This window comes from Athene noctua, chromosome 34 (genome assembly GCF_965140245.1).
Source record: "Athene noctua chromosome 34, bAthNoc1.hap1.1, whole genome shotgun sequence".
In the NCBI taxonomy this organism is placed as follows: Eukaryota; Metazoa; Chordata; class Aves; order Strigiformes; family Strigidae; genus Athene; species Athene noctua.
Genome location: NC_134070.1, coordinates 1,585,325 through 1,604,580, shown reverse-complemented (window position 1 = coordinate 1,604,580; position 19,256 = coordinate 1,585,325). Strand labels below are relative to the sequence as shown.

General features: G+C 66.6%; 2 protein-coding genes across 2 annotated transcripts; both read left to right on the top strand.

Moving 5' to 3' along the window:
• Positions 1–1,526: 1,526 nt before the first annotated feature.
• Positions 1,527–6,402, top strand: LOC141972665 (histone H3-like centromeric protein A). The gene is made up of 4 exons (XM_074930617.1): positions 1,527–1,623; positions 2,832–2,923; positions 4,716–4,793; positions 5,822–6,402. The coding sequence occupies exons 1-4, from the start codon at positions 1,527–1,529 to the stop codon at positions 5,954–5,956; spliced, it is 402 nt and encodes a 133-aa protein (XP_074786718.1). The 3' UTR covers positions 5,957–6,402.
• Positions 6,403–7,594: 1,192 nt separating this feature from the next.
• CYP21A2 (cytochrome P450 family 21 subfamily A member 2) lies at positions 7,595–18,910 on the top strand. Its single transcript, XM_074930470.1, has 10 exons — positions 7,595–7,799; positions 8,467–8,556; positions 9,226–9,377; positions 11,414–11,509; positions 12,604–12,711; positions 13,714–13,800; positions 13,901–14,086; positions 14,887–15,056; positions 17,878–17,981; positions 18,666–18,910. Exons 1-10 carry the CDS (start codon positions 7,595–7,597, stop codon positions 18,908–18,910), a joined length of 1,443 nt encoding a protein of 480 aa, XP_074786571.1.
• Positions 18,911–19,256: the final 346 nt, after the last annotated feature.

Sequence of the window (19,256 nt, the reverse complement as noted above, 5' to 3'; positions counted from 1 at the left end):
TGGGATCATACTGGTAGATGACTGGGAGTGACTGTGATCATACTGGGAGTGACTGGGATCATGCTGGGAGATGACTGGGAGTGACTGGGACCATACTGGGAGTGACTGGGAGTGACCAGGATCATACTGGGACCATACTGGGAGTGACTGGGGTCATACTGGGAGTGACTGGGATCATACTGGGACCATACTGGGAGTGACTGGGATCATGCTGGGAGTTGACTGGGAGTGACCAGGATCATACTGGGACCATACTGGGAGTGACTGGGGTCATACTGGGAGTGACTGGGACCATACTGGGAGTGACTGGGAGTGACTGGGATCATACTGGACCATACTGGGAGTGACTGGGAGTGACTGGGACCATACTGGGAGTGACTGGGATCATACTGGGACCATACTGGGAGTGACTGGGGTCATACTGGGAGTGACTGGGATCATACTGGGAGTGACCAGAACCATACTGGGACCATACAGGGAGTGACTGGGATCATACTGGTAGATGACTGGGAGTGACTGGGATCATGCTGGGAGTTGACTGGGAGTGACTGGGATCATACTGGGAGTGACTGGGATCATGCTGGGAGTTGACTGGGAGTGACCAGGATCATACTGGGAGATGACTGGGAGTGACTGGGACCATACTGGGAGTGACTGGGATCATACTGGTAGATGATTGGGAGTGACTGTGATCATACTGGGAGTGACTGTGATCATACTGGGAGTGACTGGGATCATGCTGGGAGTTGACTGGGAGTGACTGGGATCATACTGGGAATGACTGGGATCATGCTGGGAAATGACTGGGAGTGACTGGGATCATACTGGACCATACTGGGAGTGACTGGGACCATACTGGGAGTGACTGGGAGTGACTGGGATCATACTGGACCATACTGGGAGTGACTGGGACCATACTGGGAGATGACTGGGAGTGACTGGGATCATACTGGGAATGACTGGGATCATGCTGGGAGATGACTGGGAGTGACTGGGACCATACTGGGAGTGACTGGGATCATACTGGGACCATACTGGGAGTGACTGGGAGTGACTGGGACCATACTGGGAGTGACTGGGATCACACCGGAGGCAGCTCCCCGCCCCCCTCCCGGCGCGGCCTCCGCGCTACCATCGAGACGCGGCCTCCGGCGGTGCAGAGCGGCCGGGCGGGCGCCTATTGGTCGGGCTGCGGGAGAGCGGAAGTGACGTTACGACACGCGGCGCGGCGGCAAATTTGAATCGATCCGGACGGCGGCGGCGGCAGGTTGGGGGCTGCCGGGGGGGGGGGGGGACGCTCCGGGGGGGTGGTGACGTCCCGAGGGGGTGATGACGTCATAGCCGGGACCGGAAAGGGCAGCGGGTGACGTCAGAGCGTCCCGCGGGGGGGTCGGGGGGGGCTCAGGGCGCCTGGGTCCCCCCTTCCCCCCCCCCTGACGCTGGGTCCCCCCCAGGCCCCCCCGGACGCCTGTGGGTGTGGGCGTGCCCCCCATTCCCCCCGCCCCCGCGGTGGGCGGAGCTTCGCCATGCCCCGCCCCAAGCCCACCAGCCCCCGGCGCTTCGGAGGGCCCCAACGGCCCCCCCCGGCCCCGCCCACGCCCCAGCGGACCCCGCGGCACCGCCGTGAGTGGGGGGGGGGGGGGGTATGGGGCTTCACCCTGCGGACCCCACCGACAGACCCCCTGCACCCCATAGCCCCCCCGCACCCTATAGACCCCTGTGGACCCTCTCTGACCCCCCCGGACCCTATAGGCCCCCCCTGCACCCTATGGACCCCCCCTGACCCCAGGCAGTCCCATGGACCCCCCCGGGCCCTTCCCCCTGACCCTGCTGATCCCCCCTTCACCCAAACCCGGCCCCTATAGATTCCCCCGGGCCCTATAGACCCCTCCCTCCCCTGAACCCGGGCCCTATAGATCTCTCCTAGAACCTATACACACCCCCACCTGGGACCCTATAGACCCCTGGCCCCCCCCCCCCCGGACCTTATGGATCCCTCTGTGTCCCCCTTGTGGGCCCTATAGAACCCCCACAGACTCTTCCCCTCCCCCCGAGCCCTATAGATCCCTCCTGCTGCCCCTATAGATCCCCCGAGCCCTATAGATCCCTCCTGCTGCCCCTATAGATCCCTCCTGCTGCCCCTATAGATCCCCTGAGCCCTATAGATCCCTCCTGCTGCCCCTATAGATCCCTCCTGCTGCCCCTATAGATCCCCCGAGCCCTATAGATCCCTCCTGCTGCCCCTATAGATCCCCCGAGCCCTATAGATCCCTCCTGCTGCCCCTATAGATCCCTCCTGCTGCCCCTGTAGATCCCCCCTGTCCCTGCTCTGTCCCTGTTCCCCCCCCCAATGTCCCCTCTGTCCCCCCGGGTCCCTCCCCCCCCCCTCCGGTGCCACCAGCTCCTGTCCCCACCCCCCCAATGTCCCCGTGTCCCTCCTTGTCCTGTGTCACCCCGCACCCCGACACCATCCCTGTGTCCCCCCATGTCCCTGTCCCCCTCCCTTGTCCCTCTGTCCCCCCCGCAGCCAGCAGCCTCCAGTTCTGTCCCTGTGTCCCCCCGTGTTCCGTATTGCCCCCCACGCTGCCACCCCGACACTGTCCCCCCCCGTGTCCCCCAATGTCCCCGTGTCCCCCCATGTCCCTGTCCCCGCCCCACACTTCCACCCTGACTCTGTTGCTGTGTCAGCCCCCCCCCCCGTGTCCCCCGCCATGTCCCTGTCCCCTCCCGTTGTGCCCCTGTCCCCCCACCCCGGTGCCAGCAGCCCCTGAGCCTGTCCCCGTGTCCCCCCCCCGTGTACCCCCCCGGGTCCCCCCCCCGTGTCCCCCCAGGGGTCCGCCCGGGCCACCGGGTGCTCCAGGAGATCCGCAAGTACCAGAGCAGCACCCGCCTGCTGCTGCGCCCCACGCCCTTCGCCCGCCTGGTGAGCGCCCCCCAGGGCACCCCAACAACCCCCAAACCCCCCCCAGCACCCCAGCAACCCCCCCAACAACCCCCAAACCCCCCCAGGGCACCCCAACAACCCCCAAACCCCCCAGCACCCCAGCAACCCCCCCAACAACCCCCAAACCCCCCCCAGCACCCCAGCAACCCCCCCAACAAGCCCCAAACCCCCCCAGGGCACCCCAACAAGCCCCAAACCCCCCCAGCACCCCAACAACCCCCCAGGGCACCCCAACAACCCCCAAACCCCCCAGCACCCCAGAAACCCCCCCAACAACCCCCAAATCCCCCCCAGGGCACCCCAACAATCCCCCAGCACCCCAACAACCCCCAAACCCCCCAGCACCCCAGAAACCCCCCCAACAACCCCCAAATCCCCCCCAGGGCACCCCAACAATCCCCCAGCACCCCAACAACCCCCAAACCCCCCCAGCACCCCAGCAACCCCCCCAACAACCCCCAAACCCCCCCAGGGCACCCCAACAACCCCCAAACCCCCCCAGCACCCCAGCAACCCCCCCAACAACCCCCAAACCCCCCCAGGGCACCCCAACAAGCCCCAACCCCCCCCAGCACCCCAACAACCCCCCAGGGCACCCCAACAACCCCCAAACCCCCCAGCACCCCAGAAACCCCCCCAACAACCCCCAAATCCCCCCCAGGGCACCCCAACAATCCCCCAGCACCCCAACAACCCCCAAACCCCCCAGCACCCCAGAAACCCCCCCAACAACCCCCAAATCCCCCCCAGGGCACCCCAACAACTCCGCTGGGGGGACCACACCACCTCCAGCACCCCAACAAGCCCCTAACACCCTCAGGAGCCCCCCAAACCCCCCCCAACACCCCCCAAACTTCCTGGGGCAGCCCAACAACACCCCAACAACCCGCTGGGGCACCCCAACATACCCCCGGGGGCACCCCCAAACTCCCCCGGCACCCCAACACCAGCCCTGGGACCTCCCAACACCCTCCCGGCACCCTAAAACCACCCTGGTACCCCCCCCCCCAGCACCCCCAACCACACCGGGACACCCCAATGTACCCCCCCCCACCCCCCCAAACCCTGCCGGGGCACCCCAACCGCCCCCCCCCAGCACCCCCAAACCCCCTTAGACTCCCCCTGGGACCCTCAACCCCCCGCCCAGCGCTATAACCCCCCCCCGGGGCGCCCCAAACCCCCCAGGGACCCCCAACTCTGCTCCCCCACCCCAGCGCTGTCACAGCCCCCCAGTGTCCTTGTCTGTCCCGTCCCCCCCCCTCCATGACGTGGGGCCCCTCCCCCTGGCCTGGTGGCCTTGTCTCCCCCCCGCAGTGTCCTTGGGGTGGCACCGTTTGGGGGGGGGGGGCCCCCCAAGGACGCCGGGGAGGAGCGGGGGGGCACCCCCCCCCCCCCCCCTCCATCGGTGCCTTCCAGAACATCGTGTCCCCTGTGCCCCTCCCCACGTCCCCAACCCTGGGGTGTCCTCGGGGGGGCCCCAATCCGGGGGGGGGTGGATCCCCCACATCCCCGGTGTCCCCAGGGTGACATTTGGGGTGTCCCCAAGGTGTGTGTGTGGGGGGGTGTCCCCATCCCTGGGGGGGGGCCCCCATCCCTGGTGCCCCTCACTCTGGGCGATGAGGGAGGGGGGGGGGGGGCTCACTCTGGGGTGGCCCTGTCCCCATTCCTGGGGTTTCCTGTCCCCAGGGTGCCCCCTGCACCCCTGCAGTGCCCCCCCCCCGCACCTCGGGGTGTGCCCCCCCCCAGAGTGTCACCCCACTCCCCCCCCCAGGTGCGGGAGGTCTGCAGCATCTACACGCGGGGGCTGGATTATCAGTGGCAGCGCATGGCCCTGATGGCCCTGCAGGAGGTGCGGGGGGGCCTGGGGGTGCGGGGGGGTCTGGGGGGGTCCTAGGGGTGCTGGGGGGGGTCCTGTGGATGCTGGGGGGTCTGAGAGGGTCCTATGGGTGCTAGGAAGGGAGCCTGGGGGGGGGCTTATGGGTGCTGGGGGGGGTTTGAGGGGGTCCTATGGGTGCTGGGGGGCGTCTGGGGGGGTCCTATGGGTGCTAGGGGGGGTCTGAGGGGGGGTCTGGGGGGGTCCTATGAGTGCTGGGGGGTCCTAGGGGTGCTGGGGGGGTTCCTATGGGTGCTGGGGGGGGTCCTAGGGGGGGTCTGGGGGGGTCCTATGGGTGCTAGGGGGGGTCTGGGGGGGTCCTAGGGGGCATCTAGGGGGGTCCTATGGGTGCTGGGGGGGTCTGAGAGGGTCCTATGGTACTGGGGGGGTCCTATGGGTGCTGGGGGGGGTCCTAGAGGGTGTCTGGGGGGGTCCTATGGGTGGTGGTGGGGGTCTGGGGGGGGCTTGTGGGTGCTCGGGGTGTCCTATAGGTGCTGAGGGGGGATGCGGGTCTTGGGGGGGGGGCCTATGGGTGCTGGGGGGGTCTGAGGGGTCCTGTGGGTGCTGGGGGGGAATGGGTGCTGTCGAGGGGGTTTTGGGGGGGCCATGGGGTGCTGGGGGGGGGCTAAGGGGGCCCCATGGGTGCTGGGGGGGGTGTGGGTGTTGGGAGGTCCCAAGGGGGGGGGTCTGTGTGGGGGGAGGGGTGCTGTGGTGTTGGGGGGGTGGGTCTGTGGGTGCTGGGGGACTCCCATGGGTGCACGGGGGGGGGGGGGGGGTTGCCCCCCTCAAAGTTCCCATTTTGGGGTGCAGGATGTTTGGGTGCCCCCCCTCCCCCTGGGCTGACTTCGAGAGGGAGGTTGGGGGGGTGTGGGTGCTCCCCACCCCCCCCTCTCCCCCGCTATGAGTTTGTGGGTGCGATGGGGGGGGTCTCCCCAAGGGTAGGGGAGTTACAGGCTTTGGGGGGGGGGGGGGGTGTCCCCCCCCCGCCCTGTTTTGGGGTGCAGGCGGCGGAGGCCTTCCTGGTGCGGCTGCTGGAGGACGCGTACCTCTGCTCCCTGCACGCCCGCCGCGTCACCCTCTACCCCCGCGACGTGCAGCTGGCCCGGCGCCTGCGGGGCATCGAGGGGGGCATCGGCTGAGGGGGGGGCCCCCCAAAACCGGGGGGGGGACACACCGACCCCCCACACTCACCCGCACCCCTCCACGACCCCCCAAATCCTCCCGCGGAATCATATTTTCCTGAGACAGCCTCCCCCCCCCCCCCGGGGTTTCCCCACCCTGTTGAGGGGGGTGTCCATCTATTGGGGACCCCCAAAACATTTTGGGGGGACCCCCCCCGCCCTCCAACAACTTAATGGGGACCCCCACAGCACTTAAGGACCCCCCCAAAATCCTCCCCAAGGCCCCTTTACCAAACACGTCCCCCCCCCAGGGCTCCCAGCCTACTGAGGGGGGGGTGTGTCCCTATTGGGGGCCCCCCCCCGTTAATGGGGGCCTCCCCCCCCCACTGGGGACCCCCCCAACCTAATGGGGATCCCCCCCGGATGCCCCCAACACTTGGGGACCCCCCCCCTACTAATGGGGACCCCCCCCTCCCCAACAGGCCCTTTTACAGAGCCACCCCCCAAAGCTTCCTCATCCTGTTGCGGGGGGGGGGGGGTGTCCCTCTACTGGGGACCCCCCAACTTATTGGGACACCCCAACTTTTTGGGGACCCCCCAGGATCGCCCCCCCCCCCGGGATCCCTTTCCTGGACATAAACCCCATATTGTGGGACCCCCCCCCACCGCAGCCCCCCAATAAATGTGTTAAACCCCCCCCCACCTACTGCTGCCGATTTGGGGGGGCCGGGGGGGTTTTGGGGTGTGGGGGGGATCTGAGGGGGGTTTTGGGGTGCGGGGGGGGGGGCTGAGGGGGATTTGGGGGTGTCTGAGAGGGTTTTGGAGTGCAGGGGGGGCTGATGGAGATTGGGGGGGGCTGAGGGGGGTTTGGGGGTGTCTGAGAAGGTTTTGGGGGGCTGGGGGGGGGTTGGGGATGTCTGAGAGGGTTTTGGGGTGCAGGGGGGTCTGATGGAGATTGGGGGGGCTGAGGGGGGTTTGGGGGTGTCTGAGAAGGTTTTGGGGGGCTGGGGGGGGTTTGGGGGTGTCTGAGAAGGTTTTGGGGTGCAGGGGGCGCTGGGGGGGGTTTGGGGGTGTCTGAGAGGGTTTTGGGGTGCAGGGGGGGCTGATGGAGATTGGGGGGGGCTGAGGGGGGTTTGGGGGTGCGGGGGGGTGTCTGAGGGGAGTTTGGGGGTGTCTGAGGGAGGTTTTGGGGTGCAGGGGGGGCTGAGGGGGGTTTGGGGGTGTCTGTGAGGGTTTTGGGGTGCCGGGGGGTCTGATGGAGATTGGGGGGGGCTGGGGGGGTTTTGGGGGTGCAGGGGAGCGGTCCGAGGGTTTTTTTGGGGGGTGAGGGGGTGTCTGAGGTGTGTTTAAAGGTGCGGGGGGATCTGAGGGGGGTTTTGGGGTGCAGGGGGGTCTGGGGGGGGGGGTGGGCTGCCGGGGGGGTGCGAGGGAGGTTTTGGGGTGCAGGGGGGGCTGAGGTGGGGTGTAAAGGTGCGGGGGGGGGGCTGAAGGGGGTTTTGGGGTGCGGGGGGGATCTGAGGGGGGTGATGACGTTGGGAAGAGGGGCGGGGATGGGGGGGGCTTCTAGTGGGCGTGGCCTGAGGGAGGGCGGGGTTTGGGGGGCGGAGCTTCGGGAGCCCCCCAATATAGGGGCTCCCGCCCCCCCCCGGCGGGGCGATGGCGGCCGCGCTGGTGCTGGTGCTGCTGGCGCTGCTGGTGGTGCTGGGAGGGGCGGGGCTACGGGCGAGGGGCGGGGCCTGGGCCAAGGGGCGTGGCCCGCGGTGGGCGGCGCTGCACCTGCTCCACCGCCAGGGGGCGCTGCACCTCGCGCGCCTGGCGCGCCGCCACGGGCCCGTCCTGCGCATGCGCCTGGGGGGGCGCGGTGAGTGCGGGGGGGGGGGGACACCCCAAAACCATCCCCCCCCCCCCCAACCCCGGACCCCCAAACCTGCCCCCGACCCTCGGCCCTTCACCCTCGCCCCCCCCCCCCCTCCACCATCTTGGGGACCCCAAAATCCCCCCGAACCCCCAAATTACCCCCCGGGGACCCCAAAACTCGCCCCCTCCCACCTTGGCAGCCCCCCGAACCCCCCAAATTATCCCGTGGGGACCCCAAAACCTGACCTCCCCCATCCCCTTGACCCTGTTCCTCCCCCTCCTTGGGGACCCCAAAATCTCCCCAAACCTGCCCCTTGGGGCCCCCCGAAACCTTCCCCCCCAACCTCTCCCCTTGACTCTCCCTCCCCCCCACCTTGGGGACCCCAAAATCCTCCCGAACCCCCAAATCACCCCTCGGGGACCCCAAAACTGACACACACCCCCTTGACACCCCCCCCCCCGAACCCCCAAATCACCCCTCGGGGACCCCAAAACTGACACACACCCCCTTGACACCCCCCCCCCCCGAACCCCCAAATCACCCCTCGGGGACCCGCACCCCACATCCCAGGACTCCCCAACCTTCCCCCCTCCCCCGGGGGGTCCCTCGCACTTTTGCCCCCCCCCTCCCCTAGTTTTGGGGTCCCCCCCAGCCCCCCACTTTCTCTCAGACGTGCTGGTGCTGAGCTCGCTGGGGACCATCCGGGAGGCGCTGGCCCGGCACTGGGGGGACTGGCTGGGGCGCCCCCCAAGTTACCTGGGTATGGGGGGGCTATGAGGGGGCGGGGGGGAGAGGAGGGGAGGCCCCTATGGGGTGGGGGGGCCCTATAGGGTATGGGGGGGCCCTATGGTGCTGGGGGTTCCCTATAGGGTATGGGGGGGGCCCTATGGGGCTGAAGGGGTCCCTGTAGGGTATGGGGGGGCCCTATAGGGTACGGGGGTGCCCTGTGGGGCTGGGGGTTCCCTATAGGGTATGGGGGGGCCCTATGGGGCTGAAAGGGTCCCTGTAGGGTATGGGGGGGCCCTATAGGGTACGGGGGTGCCCTGTGGGGCTGGGGGTTCCCTATAGGGTATGGTGGGTCCCTATAGGGTATGGGGGGTCCTGTGGGGCTGAGGGAGTTCCTACGCGGTATGGGGGGTCCCTATGGGTGTGGGGGGGGGCTTTGGGGGTGGCGGGGTTCGAGGGGGTATGGGGGGGCCCTATGGGGTCCGGGGGGGCCCTGTGGGGGTGAGGGGGGCGTGGGGAGGTCCTTATGGGGTTTGGGGGGGTCCCTATGGGGTTGGGGGGGTCCCTATGGGGCGGGGAGGTTCCAGGGCGGAGGGAGGCGATGGGGTGAGGCGTGTGGGGCTGGGGGTGACGTGGGTGCCGGGGGGTGCCCCCTGGCTCGGGGGGTCCCCCCTGACTCGGGGGGTGTCCGTGCCCCCCCCAGGCGCGCTGGTGTCGCGGGGGGGCCGGGACCTGGCGCTGGGGACGGAGTGTCCGGAGTGGCGGCGGCAGCGCGCGGTGACGCGGGGGGCGATGGCGCGGGCGGGGGGGCGGCTGCGGCACCTCCTGCAGCGGCAGGGGGGGGCCCTCTGCGCGGTGAGCGCCCCAAAACCCCCCTGCACCCCCCCAAACCCCCCCTGCGCCCCCAAATTACCCCCAATCCCCCCTGCGCCCCCAAACCCCCCATCCTGCACCCCAAACCCCCCCCTGCGCCCCGAATTCACCCCACCTCCCCCCCTGCACTCCCAACCCCCCCCGCACCCCCAAAACACCCCCAATCCCCCCTGCACCCCCAAACCCCCCCTGCGCCCCCAAAGTCTCAATCCTGTGCCCCCAAATCACCGCCAAACCCACCCTGCACCCCCAAAACCCCAATCCTGCACCCCAAATCCCCCTGCACCCCCAAACCCCCCCTGCGCCCCCAAAATCTCAACCCTGTGCCCCCAAAACACCCCAAACCCCCCCATGCGCCACCAAACCCCCAATCCTGCACCCCCAAATCACCTGAAACCCCAAAACCCCCCGTGTCCCCAACCCTGCCCCCCCAAACATTCCAACGCCCCCCCGCATTTCAAAACCCCTCTACACCCCCTCATCCTGCACCCCAAAATCCCCCTGCACCCCAAACCTCTGACCCTGCACCCCGAATCACCCCCTAATCCTGCTCACCCCAAACCCTGCACCCCAAAACTCCCCTGCACCCCTAAACCAGCCCCCTGACCCCCCCTGCACCCCAGCACTCCCTTTCACCCCTAATCCTGCACCCCCAAATCACCCTCAAATCTCCCCCTGCACCCTGAAACCTCTGCACCCCCAAACCCTGAACCCCAGATCCCTCCTGCACCCCTCAATCCTGCGCCCCCAAACCCTGCACCTGCAACCCCCCCTGCACCCCTAAAACAGCCCCCTGCACCCCAAAACCTCCCTGCACCCTCGAACCCTGCCTCTCCAATCCCCCTGCACCCCAAAATCCCCCCCCATGCACCCCCCCACCTTTCCCCGCACCCCAGAAACCCCCCGGCACCCCCTGACCCGCTCCCCTGCACCCCAAAACACCCCCCTGCACCCTAACACCCCCCCTGCACCCCAAAGTCCTGTACCCATAAACAACCTGCACCCTGAAATCTCGGAGGATCCCCTCAGAGCACCCCAAAATCATCCCCTGCACCCCAAAATCACCCTTAGACCCCCCTCAAACCCCACTTAGGGTCCCCTAATACCCCTTCAAGGGACCCCAAAATCGCCTTAGGGCCCCCCCAAGCCCCCCTAGATCATCCCAATACCCCCTTGGGACCCCCAAATCCCTCTGAGGGCCCCCGAACACCCCCCTGGGGCACCCCAAAACCCCCTTAAGGACCCCAAACCCCCTTGGATCGCCCCAAAAAACCCGTAGGAACCCCCAAAACCTCCTTAAGGGACCCCAGTAACTCCTTGGGGTCCTCCAACACCCCATTGGTGTCCCCAAAATTCCCTTAAGGGACCTCAGTACCCCCTTGGGGACCCCAAAACCTCCTTAGGCCCCCCTATGTCCCCTAGAACACCCCAAATCCCCCCTAAGGGACGCCACTACCCCCTTGGGGTCCCCCCACTACCCCCTGGGGACCCCAAAACCCCCTTAGGCCCCCCTATATCCCCTAGAACACCCCAAATCACCCTTAAGGGACCCCAGTACCCCCTTGGGGACCCCAAAACCCCCTTAGGCCCCCCTATGTCCCCTAGAACACCCCAAATCCCCCCTAAGGGACCCCCAGTACCCCCTTGGGGTCCCCCACTACCCCCTGGGGACCCCAAAACCCCCTTAGGCCCCCCTATGTCCCCTAGAACACCCCAAATCCCCCCTAAGGGACCCCCAGTACCCCCTTGGGGTCCCCCACTACCCCCTGGGGACCCCAAAACCCCCTTAGGCCCCCCTATATCCCCTAGAACACCCCAAATCCCCCCTAAGGGACCCCCAGTACCCCCTTGGGGTCCCCCACTACCCCCTGGGGACCCCAAAACCCCCTTAGGCCCCCCTATGTCCCCTAGAACACCCCAAATCCCCCCTAAGGGACCCCACTACCCCCTTGGGGTCCCCCAATACCCCCCTGGGGACCCCAAAACCCCTTCCTGACCCCCCTCCTTGCCCCCCCTAGGAGCTGCGTTCCTACGGGGGGGCCCCCCTGGACCCCTTTGAGGTTTTCACCTTCTACACCTGCGGCACCATAGGCCACCTCCTTTTTGGGGACCTGGTAGGGGACGCAGGCTTGGGGGGGGCGGGGACCCCCAGGAATTTGGGGCGGGGGACCCAGGAGTTTGGGGGAACCTATAGGGGTGCAGGGAGGGGACCCAGACGTCTGGGGAAGGACACCCTGGTGTCTGGGGGGGGGCACATCCAGGAGTTTGGGGGACACTCAGGAGTTTGGGGGGACCCAGGGGTGCAGGAAGGGGACCCTGGTGTCGGGGGGGCACATCCAGGAGTTTGGGGGACACTCAGGAGTTTGGGGGGACCCAGGGGTGCAGGGAGGGGACCCTGGTGTCGGGGGGGGGGCACATCCAGGAGTTTGGGGGACACTCAGAGTTTGGGGGGACCCAGGGGTGCAGGGAGGGGACCCTGGTGTCGGGGGGGGGGCACATCCAGGAGTTTGGGGGACACTCAGAGTTTGGGGGGACCCAGGGGTGCAGGAAGGGGACCCTGGTGTCGGGGGGGCACATCCAGGAGTTTGGGGGACACTCAGGAGTTTGGGGGGACCCAGGGGTGCAGGAAGGGGATCCAGGTGTCGGGGGGGCACATCCAGGAGTTTGGGGGACACTCAGGAGTTTGGGGGGACCCAGGGGTGCAGGAAGGGGACCCAGGTGTCGGGGGGGGCACATCCAGGAGTTTGGGGGACACTCAGGAGTTTGGGGGGACCCAGGGGTGCAGGAAGGGGACCCTGGTGTCGGGGGGGGCACATCCAGGAGTTTGGGGGACACTCAGAGTTTGGGGGGACCCAGGGGTGAAGGAAGGGGACCCAGGTGTCGGGGGGGGCACGTCCAGGAGTTTGGGGGACACTCAGGAGTTTGGGGGGACCCAGGGGTGCAGGAAGGGGACCCTGGTGTCGGGGGGGCACATCCAGGAGTTTGGGGGACACTCAGGAGTTTGGGGGGGACCCAGGGGTGAAGGAAGGGGACCCAGGCCTCTGGAGGTGGGGGGACACACACGCCCCCCCAGGAATTTGGGGGAACCCAGGGGTGCAGGGATGGATCTTTTGGGGGGGGGTGGGGGGGGTGTCTGTTGGGTTCCGGGGGGGGCCCCAGACATCCCGGAGGGGCCCCAGGGGGGACGCAGGTCTCGGGGTCCCCCCAGTTGTCCCCCGAAGCCGAGGTCCGGGCCTTCACCCGCTGCGTGATGGAGCTGCTGGAGGTGTGGGGCAGGGCCAGCGTGCGGGCCCTCGACGTGCTGCCAGCGCTGAGGGTGAGCGGGGGGGGCGGCCCTATGGGGGCTATATGGCCCCGGGGGGGGGCGCTATAGGGGGCTGGGGGGGGCTATATGGGGCTGGGGGTGAGGCTGTGGGGCTGGGAGAGGGGGTTATAGGGGCTATATGGGGCTGGTGGGTTTTTTAGGACCTCTGTGGGTCTCGGAGGGTCTGTATGGGGTGGGGAGGGCATATATGGCCCGGGGGGGGCTGTATATGACCCTTGGGGGGGCGCTATATGGGGCTGGGGGGGGCTATATGGGGCTGGGGATGAGGATGTGGGGTTGGGAGAGGGGGTTACAGGGTCTCTATGGGGCTGGGGAGGGGCTCTATCACCTGAGAGGGGGTGTTGTAGGCGCTATATGGGGCTGGGGGGCGCTATAGGGGCTATATAGGGCTGGGGGGGGGCTCTAGGATCTCTGTGGGCCTTGACGGGGTCTATGGGGGGGGGGCTCTATACAGCCCTGGGGGGGACTATATGGGACTGGGGGGGCGATATATAGGGCTGGGGTTGAAGATGTGGGGCTGAGAGAAGGGGTTATAGTGTCTATATGGGTCGGGGGGGGCTATAGGGGCGATTTGGCCCTGGGGGGGGGGGGTATGTGGGGCGGGGGGGGGCGTGTTCTAGGGTCCATACAGGGCTGGGGAGGATGTATAAGGTGTAGGGGGGGTAGAGGGTATCTATGGCAATGGGGCTCTATAGGGGGTCGGGGGGGGCTCTGTGGGGCTGAGAGGGCAGTTATGGGGCTGGGACGATCTACTGGGGGGGGTAAAGGGTCTATATGGCCCATGGGGGGGGGGGTCGGACGGTCTATATGGGGCTGGGGGAGTCTATAGGACTGTGGGGAGGGGCTGTAGGTGCCAGCGGGGGGGGGGGGGATGTCTCTATGGGGCTGTGGGGGGGTTAGGGGGTGTCTGTGGGGGAGGGGGGTGTCTCTAGGGCGCGGGGGGGGTGGGGGGGGTGTGGGGGGGGTGTCCCCTATGGCCTCCATACGTCCCAGGTCCTGCCCAACCCGGGGCTGCGGCAGCTGCTGCGCCTGGTCGAGCGCCGCGACGCCTTCGTGGAGGCCCAGATCCGGCGGCACGAGGTGGGGGGAGGTGGGGGGGCGAGGGGGGGGGGACACACACACGGGACGGGACACACGTGGGGGACAGTGTCACGGTGACACGCGTGTGTGTCCCCTCCAGGAGGGTCCCTCTCCCCCCGGCGACACGGTCCTGGGGGCGCTGCAGGGCCGGGACCCCCGTGTGCCGGGGGGGCCCCTGAGCCCCCCCCGGATCCACATGGCGCTGGTCGACCTCTTCATCGGGGGCACCGAGACCACGGCGGCGGCGCTGGCCTGGGCCGTGGCCTTCCTGCTGCACCGCCCCGAGGTGCCACACGCGTGTCACAGCCGTGTCCGTGTCCCCATGCACGGCCCCGGGGCCCCACATGTGTCCCTGGGGGGGTCCCGTGTCCCCACCCGTGTCCTACAGGTCCTCCGTGTTCCCCTCCCCGTGGCCATCGCTGTCCCCTTGCACCGCCCCGAGGTGCCACACGCGTGTCACAGCCGTGTCCGTGTCCCCATGCATGTCCCTGAAGCCCCTCATATGTCCCTGCGGGGTCCCGTGTCTGTCTCCCTCCCCATGGCCATTGCGGTCCCCTTGCTCCACCCCGAGGTGCCACACGCGTGTCACTGCCATGTCCATGTCCCCATGTCCCCACACATGTCCCTGGGGGGTCTCAGGTCCCCACCCGTGTCCGAGGAGCCCCCCATGTCCCCCTCCCCATGTTCATCACTGTCCCCTTGCACCTCCCCAAGGTGCCACACACGTGTCACTGCCATGGCCGTGTCCCCACCTGTGTCCCCAAGTCCTCACATATGTCCCTGGGTGGTCTCATGTCCCCACCCGTGTCCTACGTGTCCCCCATGTCCCCCTCCCCATGTCCATCACGGTCCCCTTGCTCCACCCCGAGGTACCACACGTGTGTCACTGCCATGTTCATGTCCCCACAGATGTCCCCAGGTCCCACACATGTCCCCACATACATGTGCCCGTCCCCCCCGTTGTCACCAGGTGCCCCCTGGGGTAGAACCCACTCCCCACCCCGATGCCCCATGACACATGTGTCACCCCCACCCCCCGGAGGCGGTGACACGTGTGTGACACGCATGTGCCCCGCGTGTCCCCAGCTGCAGGAGCGGCTGCGGGCGGAGCTGTGGCGGGAACTGGGCCCCACTGGGACTCCCCAGGCGGGGGACACGGCGCGCCTGCCTCTCCTCCACGCCACCGTCACCGAGACCCTGCGCCTGCGGCCCCCCGCCCCCCTGGCCCTGCCCCACTGCGCCCGCCGCCACACCAGGTACGCCCAGTACAGACCAGTATGGACTGGTGAGCATGTAGGAACCACTATAGGCCAGTAGGAACCACTATAGACCAGTAGGAACCAATGGGCGTCCCCAGTACGGGCCAGTAGACCCCGAGAAACCCAAGTAGGACCCTGTAGCCCCCAATAGACCCCAGTTGGTCCCAATAGAACCCAGTATGTCCCAGTAGGCCCAAGGTAGCTCCAACTGAGCCCAGTAGGTACCAGCAGACCCCAGTACATCCCAATAAGCCCCAGTAGGTCCCCATAGGCACCAGCAGAGCCCAGTAGCCCCAGCAGAGCTCAGAAGGTACCAGTAGGCCCCAGTAACCCCCAGTATACCCCAGCAAGCCCCAGAAGATACCAGCAAAACCCAGTACATCCCAGTAGGCTCCAATAGACCCCCTAAGGTCCCAGTAGGTCCCCATAGACACCATCAGAGCCCAGTAGGTCCAGTAGCCCCAGCAGGCCTCAGTAGATCCCAGTACATCCCAGTAGGCCCCAGAAGATGCCAGCAAAACCCTGTACATCCCAGTAGGGCCCCAGTAGGCCAGCGTAGGTCCCCCATAGACACCACAGGGCCCAGTAGACCCCAGCAGATTCCAGTAGACCACTGTAGGTCCAGCAGGCCTCAGTAGGTCCCAGAACATCCCAGTAGGCCCCAGTATACCCCACGGGCCCCAGACGATGCCAGCAGAACCCAGTACATCCCAGTAGGCCCCAGCAGACCCCAGTATGTCCCCATAGGTCCCCATAGACCCCAGCAGAGCCCAGTAGGTACCAGTATACCCCAGCAGGCCCCAGAAGATGCCAGCAGAACCCAGTACATCCCAGTAGACCCCCTAAGATCCCAGTAGGCCCCAGTAGATCCTAGTATGTCCCAGTAGGTCCCCATAAATGCCAGCAGAGCCCAGTATACCCCAGCAGAGCCCAGTAGGTCCAGTAGACCCCAGTAGCCCCTGCAGAGCCCAGTAGGTACCAGCAGGCCACAGTAGATCCTAGTACATCCCAGTGGGCCCCAGTAAGCCCCAGTGTACCGCAGCAGGCCTCAGAAGATGCTAGCAGAAACCAGTACATCCCAGTAGGATTCCAAAGACTCCAATAGGCCCCAGTATGTCCCAGCAGGTGCCAGTAGGGCCCTGTAGGCCCCAGCAGAACCTGGTAGGTCCCAGTACGTCCCAGTGGGTGCCCACAGGCACCAGCAGAGCCCAGTAGACCCCAGCAGATCTCAGCAGACCCCAGTAGGTACCAGCAGGCCACAGTAGATCCTAGTACATGCTGGTAGGCCCCAGTAAGCCCCAGTATATCCCAGTAGGCCCCAGAAGATGCCAGCAGAAATGAGTACATCCCAATAGGCCCCAACAGATCCCCCAGGGTCCCAGTAGGCCCCAGTACATCCCAGCAGGCCCAAGTAAGGCCCTGTAGGCCCCAGCAGACTCCAGTAGGTCCCAGTAGAACCCAGTATGTCCCAATAGGCCCCAGTAGACCCCATCAGATAGCAGTAGATCCCAGTAGGTCCCTGTAGACCCCAGCAGAGCCCAACAGACCCCAGCAGTTCTCACTAGACCCCAGTTGGTACCAGAAGGCCCCAGTACATCCCAGTAGTCCCCAGGAGATGGCAGCAGAACCCAGTACATCCCAGTAGGCTCCAGTAGACACCAACAGCCCCAAGTAGGATCCTGTAGGCCTCAGCAGACCCCAGTAGATCCCACTATGTCCCAGTATGTCCTTATAGACCCCAGCAGTCCCCAGGCCCAGCAGAGCCCAGAAGGTACCAGTAAGTCCCAGTATACCCCAGCAGGCCCCAGAAGATGCCAGCAGAACCCAGTAAATCCCAGTAGGCCCCAAAATACCCCCTAAGATCCCAGTAGGCCCCAGTAGATCCCAGCAGGCCCAAGTAGGGCCTCATAATCCCCAGCAAACCTCAGTAGGTCCCAGTAGAACCCAATAGACCCAGTTAGGACCCTGTAGGCCCCGGTAGACCCCAATAGACCCAAGTAGGGCCCCGTAAGCCCCAGTTGACACCAGTAGGTCCCAGTAAATCCCTGTATGTCCACGTAGACCCCAGCAGAACCCATTAGGTAGCAGCAGGCCCCAGTGTGTCCCAGTAAGCCCCAGTAGATCCCAGCAGGCCCCAGCAGACCCCCAGTTCCAGTAGGCTCAAGGAGGTCCCAGTAGACACCAATAGACTCTCAGTAAATCCCAGCATGTCCCAGTATGGCCCCAGTAGGTCCTAGTACATCCCAGTATATCCCAGCAGAGCCTCAGCAGGTCGCAGTAGACACCAGTAGACTCCCAGTAGATCCCAGCAGAGCCTCAGCAGGTCCCAGTATGGTTCCAGTAGACCCCAATAGACTCCCGGTAGATCCCAGTAGGCCCCAGCAGGTGGCAGGAGGTCTCAGCAGCTCCCAGTAAATACCACTAGACCTCCAGTAGATCCTAGTATGCCCCAGCAGGTTCCAGTATGGCCCCAGTAGATACTAACAGACCTCCAGTAGATCCTAGTATGGCCCCAGTAGACACCAACAGACCTCCGGTAGATCCCAGTAGGCCCCAGCAGGTCCCAGTATGGCCCCAGTAGACACCAATAGATCCCAAGTAGATCCCAAGAGGCCCCAGCAGGTCCCATTATGGCCCCAGTAGATACCAATAGACCTCCAGTAGATCCAAGTATGGCCCCAGTAGACACCAACGCACCTCCAGTAGATCCCAGCAGGTCCCAGTATGGCCCCAGTAGACACCAATAGATCCCAAGTAGATCCCAGTAGGCCCCAGCAGGTCCCAGTACATCCCAGTAACCCCCCCTGTCCCCTCCCAGTATCGGGGGCGTCCCAGTGCCAGCCGGCTCCATCCTGCTCCCCAACCTCCTGGCTGCCCAGCAGGACCCCGAAACCTGGGACCACCCCGAGGCCTTCCTGCCCGGTACGGCCCGAGACGGGGACCCCGCAACCATGGGGGGGGCCCCAGACACCCCTGAACCCCCGGGTGGGCACCCCCCAACACTGGGGACCCCGAACCCCCCAGCTGGGTCCCCCTTGGCCACCTGTGTCCCCTGAAACCCTTGGGGTGGATCCTCCCCAACAACTGGGGGCCCCCCCCAGACATGCCCCCCCCCCCCCCCCAATACCTGGGGCCCCTGGACACCCTGGGGTGGGGTCCCCCTGACACCTGGGTGTGTCCCCACAGACACTGGGGTCCCCTGAACCCCCCAGGTGGGTGTCACCTCTCCCAATACTGGTGTCCCCTGAACCCCCCCCCAAACTGGGATGTCCCCCCCGTCAATGCCTGAGTCCCCTGGGGTCGGTCCCCCCCCAACAACTGGGGTCCCCTGAACCCCCCAGGTGGGTGTCACCTCCCTCCATACTGGGGTCCCCTGAACTCCCCCCTCAACAACTGGGGTCCCCCCTCAATACTTGGGGCCCCTGAACCCCCTGGGGTGCGTGTCCCCCCCAACAACTGGAGGTCCCCTGCCCCCCCCAGGTGCGTGTGTCCCCCCCAATACTGGGGTCCCCTGAACCCTTTGGGGTGGGTCAATGCCTGGGACCCTGGAGCGGGTCCCCCCTGACCCCTGGGGGTCCCCTGACCCCCCCATTCTCCCCCCCCCAGAGCGGTTCCTGGAGCCGGGGGCCCCCTGGCGCGCGCTGGCGCCGTTCGGCTGCGGGGCCCGATCCTGCCTGGGGGAGGGGCTGGCCCGGGCAGAACTTTTCGTCTTCCTGGGCCGGATCCTGCGGGAATTTCGCCTGGAGCCGCCGGGCCCGGGGCTCCTGCCCAGCCTGGGGGTGGCGGCGGGCACCGTCCTGCGCTGCCCCCCCTTCCGCGTGCGCCTCGTGCCCTGCCAGCCCCCTGCCTGACCCCTGCCTGACCCCTGCCTGACCCCTGCCTGTCCTCCTGCCTGACCCCTGCCTGACCCCGGCCTGTCCTCCTGCCTGACCTCTGCCTGTCCTCCTGCCTGACCCCTGCCTGACCCCGGCCTGTACTCCTGCCTGTACTCCCGCCTGACCTCTGCCTGTACTCCCGCCTGTACTCCCGCCTGACCTCTGCCTGTACTCCTGCCTGTACTCCCGCCTGACCTCTGCCTGTACTCCCGCCTGTACTCCTGCCTGACCTCTGCCTGTACTCCCGCCTGACCTCTGCCTGTACTCCCGCCTGTACTCCCGCCTGACCTCTGCCTGTACTCCCGCCTGTACTCCTGCCTGA